Genomic DNA, 7,855 nt, shown 5'->3' with positions numbered 1-7,855 from the left:
GGTCGAAATATTAAGAACTTAAGTAGAAACTAGAATCCAAACAGAAAAATAGAACAACGAAAATGTAAAGTCGAGTTCTCAAGTTCTTGTAAAAACGACAGTAAAAATAATTTTGCTTCTACTAGCACACCACAAAAACGCTCTCTTACTCTCTCTGTGTCGAACTAGTTTAACAAACAAAATAGTTACAAAATATAAACCAATCTGATTTCCCATGAGGGGCAATTATCTAGACGCAAGGGAATGTGACGCAATGCAAAACAAAGAAGCCTCATGAGACCGCATGAAATGAAAAGACACTAAACAAAGAACTTATATACACCCGGGATTACAAATGAAACGTAATTAAAACTAAATTATAAAGTTCATTAAAGATGGCTTTTCTGCCATCAACATCTGGCTCCCCTTCAAGATTCTTAATCTTGAAAACTCCTAGGGGGGAATCGCATTCTTCCAACAGCACAACGTTCGAAATAGGTCGTTCGAATTCACCGTACAATGTTTAAACTGTCACCTTTCTACAGTCACCGTGTTCGTCCGTAATGGCAACAATTATGCGCCCGAGCGCCTTGATTTCGCTTGTCGTCCCGTCTTAAGCAGCACAATATCACCAAGTTGAAACTCCGTATCTGCTCGTCCATTTCGTTCGTTTATTGAAGTTTTGTTAAAATTCTTTTGCCAACGAGTCCAAAATTTCGTGGACAGCATGTTGAACACGTTTCCATTGTCTTCGTGAATGATCCAGCCGATGAATCACTGAAGGCACCAGGTGTGGTAACACAATCTTGGACTTTCCAGTCAGCAGCATCATTGGAGTTATTGGCTGTCAAACTCAAAGGATCGGAGATATTCTCCACAGTCAAAAGGTCGAGAATTCAAATACATTCAACCTCACACAGCAATGTCCCTGAAAGACTCCATCATTGTACGATTGGCTATGTGTCACAGAATCCATTAAAAACATTACGAGCACACTACGAATTTGACGCTCCCAAACACCACCAAAATGGCCCGAATATGGGGGATTCCTTTCCCAAACGATGTAATCAGCATTGAACTCATCTCTCAAAAACGATTTGATTTTACTATGATCAAGACTCCGAAACAATTCTTTCAACTCACTTTGACAACCAACAAAATTCGTACCATTATCACTTCTTATCATCCTGATAGAACCTCTTCTACAAATAAAACGTCTCAAACACAGAATAAACGAATCAGTATCCATAGAAAAGACAGACTCAAGATGAACACTTCGACTCGACAAACAAGTATACCAACGCTTAACCATCGCTCGACGTTCCTTTACAAGGAAGGGACCAAACAAATCAACACCACAAAAACTGAATGGAGGTGCTTCAAGAGTTCGTTCAATAGGTAGATCTGCCATAATCTGAGTACCAAATTTACCTCTTAGCTTACGACATAGAAAACATTTCCAGATTACAGACTTGACAAGAGAGCACAGACTACTAATCCATATACCATTGTCCCTTATCTCGTTCATTGTTGCATTCCTTCCAGAATGGAAAACTTTCTCATGATAGAATCTAACAATTGACTTTGCAACTTCTGAATCTTGAGGGATGATTACAGGATATTTGATAGAATCATGAAGTACAGACCTCTTCAAACGACCACCTACACGAAATAAACCAACCTTATCACAAAAGGCATTCAACGAAACAAGTTTAGAATCAGACAAAGAAGAAAAATATTTTTCTTGAAGAAGTTTAAAAATCCATGTTGTTGCTCTGGATAAAACGTCAACTGACAGAAGACTGTCAAACTTAAATTCAGGTGTAGATCTTGTTTTTCTATAACGTTTACGATTCTTTTTTCGACACTTTTCAATGAACAGAAGAATAAAGGACATAACTTTTTTCATCCTCAAAAAACAAGAAAAATGTTTCTCAAAGTAACTTATTATGTCAACAAAATCATTTTTTACGAGCAAAACCTTTGTTGCTTTTGGACTGACTAATTCAGGATCATTTTCAGATACAATATCAGACGAAAAATCTTCAGTTCTCAAAGGATTTTTCCATAAGAAACTTGGACCATTGAACCACTCAGACAGCTTTTTATCATCTCCTTTAACTTTCAAGCCTCTAGATGCATGATCTGCTGGATTATCAACAGAATCAACATATTTCCACTGAGAAGAATCAGATGATTTAGTGATGAGCGACACTCTATTCGATACAAACTTCTTAAACCTTTTACTAGAATTTCGAACGTAACCCAATGTACAGGTATTATCACACCAAAACAGTTCGTAAGCAATTTCGAAATCCAATTCTTTTGCAATGAATTTAGCAATCTGAGACGAGAGAGTAGCAGCAATTAATTCAAGACGAGGAGTAGTATAATTACTCTTTGCAGGTACAACACGTGATTTACCCATGATCAAACAACAATGAACAGAATTATCAGAATTTACGAATCTAAGATAATGGCAACCACCGTAGCCATAATCAAAAGCGTCTGAAAAATGATGGAGACTAATTTCTACAACCTCGCGAAATTCTTTAGGTTTGAAACAACGATCAATTTTCAAAGATTTCAAATCAGATAAAGATTCAATCCATTTTTCCCATTTAAAAAGATATTCCTTCGGTACAGGGTCATCCCAACCGATTGGAAGTGACAAACACTTTGAAATATCAATCTACCTTTCAAGATAAACGGAGAGATAAGACCTAATGGGTCATAAAACGAATTCAAAGCAGAAAGCATACCACGACGTGTTTTTGCAAAGACTTTATCAGGTGCTTCAAACTGAAAGATGTCATTTTTCAAAGACCATAAAACACCTAAAACACGTTGAACTGAGGAACACTTCTCATCTTTTCTTTTAATCACTGGAACAGGTTCCAATGCTTCTGGACAATTTGATGAAAACTTTGTCAAATGGAAACCTCCAAATCACACAATCTTGACACGTCAGATATAAGCGACTTAGCAGACTCAACAGAATCAGTAGACTTGAGTAAATCATCTACATAGAAATTTTTTCTAAGTGTATCAGCAGCCTTAGAACCAAATTCAATCTCACCAGCAGAAGCTGTTCTTTTCAAGGCAAAGTTACTACAACTTGGTGACGAAGTACTTCCTTGCAAATGAGCATTCATCTCATAAGTGACAGGTGGCTTGGAATAGTCACCATCCCTCCACCACAAAAATTGATGAAACCGACGTTGACTTTCAGGAATTTTGATTTGGAAAAACATAGATTCAATATCAGCTGTGAAAGCAACATTTTCCTGGCGAAATCTCATCAAAACTCCAATCAAATGGTTAGCTAGATCAGGACCTTGCATAAGCTCTTTGTTCATACAGAAACCTTTGTATGACGAACTACAATCAAAAACAACTCTAATTTTATTCTTCGTAGGGTGGTATACACCATGATGTGGAATGTACCAATTCTGACCCTCAGGATATGATGACGTAACCTCTTGAGCATAACCTTTCTCGATGATATTCTTCATGAAACTAACATAATCAGAGTGAAACTGCGCAGAAGATTGAAATTTTCTTTTCAACGAATCCATTCTTTTCAAAGCTTGTGGAAAATTGTCAGGGAAGGACTGATTCTTATTTCTAAATGGTAGTGGAACATGATAATGACCATCAATGAACTCTGAAGACTCAACTATTTCAAGGAAATGCAGATCATCTTGTGAAAATACCTCAAAATCAGACATGCGAGTTTCAGGCACAGTTTCAATAGAAAATAGGTTCTTAAGCATAGTCTCAATTCCAGAATCCTTAACTCTTGGCTCTTCAACCAACAGATGATTGGATCTACCATTAGAATTCACCGAAATTCTACAACATGCTACAGACTTAGATCTAGGAGAACAAATTGGTCCTACGACACACCAGCCTAACTTTGTCTTGTAAGCAAAGGGACCATCATCTTGGCTAGCAATTGTTTTCACAGGCTCAATAGCTTTAGGACAATTTCCTCCAACTAAAATTCCTATTTTCAAAGAAGCAGTGTTTGGAAGTTCAGACTCTATAGATTTCAAATAGGGCCAAGCTTGAATAGACTTAGATGTAGGAATCTCACTTTGATCAACTGGAATGTAAGATTTACTAAAAAGTTTTGGTAGAGATGTCCAACTTCCATCACCAGCATGCAATCCTTTCACTTTCAGTCCAGATACAACATGACAGGCTTCAGTCTTACAGGAAGTGATTGTGTCAACAGTCAAATTAGTACGTTCAGTTGGTATCGACAACATTGATAAAATATCTTCAGAAATGAAGGAAGCTTGTGAACAATTGTCAAGCACAGCAAATGTAACAATGTCAGATTTAGACAATTCATGACGTAATATAACTGGAACAACACACATACTAATGTTTCTTTCAGAATCCTTATTCAAAATACAACTAACAGGTGGATTTGAAACTTCAGGCTTTTTAGGACAAGGTCTGACATCAGGTTCTTTAGATTCAGAGCTGTCTTTCTTCGAGTCTTTAGGAGGTAGACGTGGAGGATGACGAAATCTCATTCCATGAGTAATAGTTGGATGCTTTTTATTACAAACCAGACAAGTTCTTCGATTTTTACAACTTGAAGCAAGATGACCTTTTTCAAGACATCCGAAACAAAGCTTTTCCTTCAATATAAATCGAAACTTTTCCTCCATTGTTTTCCCTTTAAAGATTGGACAAACTTCAATATCATGGTCTACGTCACAAGCCGAACAAAGAAACGTCTTATAACCCTTTGTACCATCCTTTCTATCGTGCAATCTTTTTGGTTTGAAATCACTACGACCAACTCTAGAATCATCATAAAACCGATCTTTAAAAGCTTCCCTTGAGAAAAGTGGATCACTTGCAACTATCATTTCATTTTCCACGAACAAAAGCACATCCTTAAAACAGGGTTCACGATCAGACTCAGTTCGAATGTTTATCACCTTTCTATTCCATTTATCACGACAATGCAGTGGAAGTTTACTGGTTATTATGCAAAGATTATCAGCCGTATCAAAACTATTCGAAAGTTTATTCTCAATGACAGAACCACATTTGAGTAGAAATGAATAAAATTTACCAAAGGCAGAAGAGTCTCCTGGTTTAATAGCTTCCGAACGATCTAGTTCCTTTTTGAAAAAAGTCATAATTCTGTGGGGATCACCGTATTTTTTCTTCAATAGAGACTTAGCATGATTGTAACCGTCACTTAAGTACAAACAACACTGGATTAAGTCATTAGCCTCTCCCTCAGTAAAATTCATTAAGCGAGCTAGACGTCCTTCACTGTCAGAGATCCTCTTTTCAACTAGTTCTTCAAAATTTGTTATGAATGATCTATATTCCAATGGATCACCCTTGAAAACCTCAAGTTTAACCGCAGGGGCACCTTGCATTTTAACAAGATCAAAAAGAGCATTCGAAATATCAGAAGTATCAACGGTCGTTTGAAACTTAGAAACTCTTCTCACACTTCGTGTTCTAGGTTTAGAAGGTGGAGCTGGCAAAAAATTGACACTACCAGGGCTAGATACAGACTCTGGCCTAGAAATTTGCTCAGAAGAAATAGGAATACTTTTTCTTGTAGACTCAGCCTTAATCTCAAAGTTAGAATTTCCAAAAGTCCAATTTTCAAAAATGTCAGAAATGGCCCTTTTCTTTGCAACTTCTTTTTCAAGGAGCAAACGATCCTTTTCACTAACACCCTCCCTCTCAGCAAAGGCAAGTTCAACTTCTAGACTAGCCAGTTGAGTAGCATTCTCAAGCATTTTTTCTTCTGGAGAAGTCCTCTTTGACGAACAACTAGTTGCCCCTAACGAAGATTTCTTCCCCGACGACCTTGTTGATTTCGTGATAGATTTAGCTTCAGATTCCTTAGCATAACGTATGGCAGAATTTTTAGTCAAGAAAATGTCGGTATCTACACTGGCCAAAAACGAATCTAGTTCACGTGGTTCATTAATCAGTGGTTTCAACTTTTCACATACAAAGAGCAATTCGGCAAAAGCCTTATCTAGACCCATGATTTCATCATTAACAGAACTAGATGGCAAAGACTTCAACAACATTTCATTAACATGATCACATCTTTTCATAATTTCAGCATCAAGCCTACACCGCTGTCTCTCAAAAAGCTCAAAGTCATAATTTTTATCAGATCTTCTGGTCTTCCGCTTAGTCACATTTCTATCCCAATCAGACTGACGAGCCGCTTCATTTTCCGATGGTTCGGACATAACTCCAAAATGAGTTTCAAACAAATTTTATCAAATTTACGATATTATCAAGCAGCTAGTCAAAATCTAGATTGGATTTTCAGCACTGAAGTGATTAACATCCAATATTTTATCAAATCACGTTATTATCAAGCAGCTAGTCAAAATCTAGATTGGATTTTCAGCACTGAAGTGATTAACATCCAATATTTTATCAAATCACGTTATTATCAAGCAGCTAGTCAAAATCTAGATTGGATTTTCAGCACTGAAGTGATTAACATCCAATATTTTTCTTTATTATTATATATGTAATTGTAAGATGTTATAATATAATATTACGAGATGACAAAATATTTTCAATAGATGAATCACAAATCACAGCAACAAAACGACTCCAAAAAGAACTGACAGATCAGATTTCCTCTGGGTGAGGATGGTTCAAACTATTTTCATAAAATTCCTAAGTTAAAAAACTTTTCTAAACCGCGCACTTATGCACTAGCACATCATCAAAAAATCAAAATCAAACTTGCAAAATTGAAAATCGCCTCAAGCTTGCAGCAAAACGTAAAAAAAAAAAAATACTTTCAAAAAATTCAAAAGTTCAGTAATCTCGCTGTTTAAAAATTCAAAACAGGACGGCCCAACTCCTGGGCATTATCTCGCTCTCTGAAGATAAAAAATTCTTGTTACCTGAACAAGTTGCGCGCAAAAAAATCCAACGAGGGTTCTAAACCCTACCGTTATTCACTCAAGCACTCGCAAGAGGAGTTCGACACACACACGAGAGAGATTAGAAAAAATCAAAAATCAAAATCAAAAATGAACAAAAGTCTCAAAAAAAATTCAGCAATTATTTTTACCTTTGTGGCTGTGAAAAGGTTTTATTAATGACTGGTCGAAATATTAAGAACTTAAGTAGAAAACTAGAAATCCAAACAGAAAATAGACAACGAAAAATGTAAAGTCGAGTTCTCAAGTTCTTGTAAAAACGACAGTAAAAATAATTTTGCTTCTACTAGCACAACACACAAAAACGCTCTCTTACTCTCTCTGTGTCGAACTAGTTTACAAACAAAATAGTTACAAAATATAAACCCAATCTGATTTCCCATGAGGGGCAATTATCTAGACGCAAGGGAATGTGACGCAATGCAAAACAAAGAAGCCTCATGAGACGCAATGAAATGAAAAGACACTAAACAAAAGAACTTATATACACCCGGGATTACAAATTAAACGTAATTAAAACTAAATTATAAAGTTCATTAAAGATGGCTTTTCTGCCATCAACATTATGACTTTGGATATTTCACGCGACGTCCTAGTATAATTTTGACATTATAACGTGGGATATTTCACACGACGTCCTGGTATGATTTTGAGATTATGACTTTGGCTATTTCACGCGACGTCCTGGTATAGTTCATAATTTTGAGATTATGACTTGGGATATTTCACACGACATCCTAGTATAATTTTGATATTATGACTTCCCAGCTGGCACACAACATTGTTTCAACCTTTATCTAACGTTCACAACGTCCATTTAACGTTAGATGAACGTTGAAACAACGTTGTGTGCCAGCTGGATATTTCACACGGCGTCCTGGTATGATACTGATATTATGACTTGGGAT

At 36.4% G+C, this 7,855-nt stretch overlaps 2 protein-coding genes across 2 annotated transcripts; both read right to left on the bottom strand.

Moving 5' to 3' along the window:
- Positions 1-650: 650 nt before the first annotated feature.
- On the bottom strand, positions 651-2,407 carry LOC136805461 (uncharacterized). The gene is made up of 3 exons (XM_067062034.1): positions 1,952-2,407; positions 968-1,393; positions 651-851 (listed from the first exon to the last, which is right to left on the bottom strand). The coding sequence occupies exons 1-3, from the start codon at positions 2,405-2,407 to the stop codon at positions 651-653; spliced, it is 1,083 nt and encodes a 360-aa protein (XP_066918135.1).
- Positions 2,408-2,909: 502 nt separating this feature from the next.
- Positions 2,910-6,065, bottom strand: LOC136805460 (uncharacterized). Its single transcript, XM_067062033.1, has one exon. It carries the CDS (start codon positions 6,063-6,065, stop codon positions 2,910-2,912), a length of 3,156 nt encoding a protein of 1,051 aa, XP_066918134.1.
- Positions 6,066-7,855: the final 1,790 nt, after the last annotated feature.

Source organism: Clytia hemisphaerica, unplaced genomic scaffold, assembly GCF_902728285.1.
Source record: "Clytia hemisphaerica strain Z4C2 unplaced genomic scaffold, Clytia hemisphaerica genome assembly, whole genome shotgun sequence".
NCBI classification, from domain to species: Eukaryota; Metazoa; Cnidaria; class Hydrozoa; order Leptothecata; family Clytiidae; genus Clytia; species Clytia hemisphaerica.
Note: the sequence above shows the minus strand (reverse complement) of the source record. Positions and strands in the feature narration are given on the sequence as shown.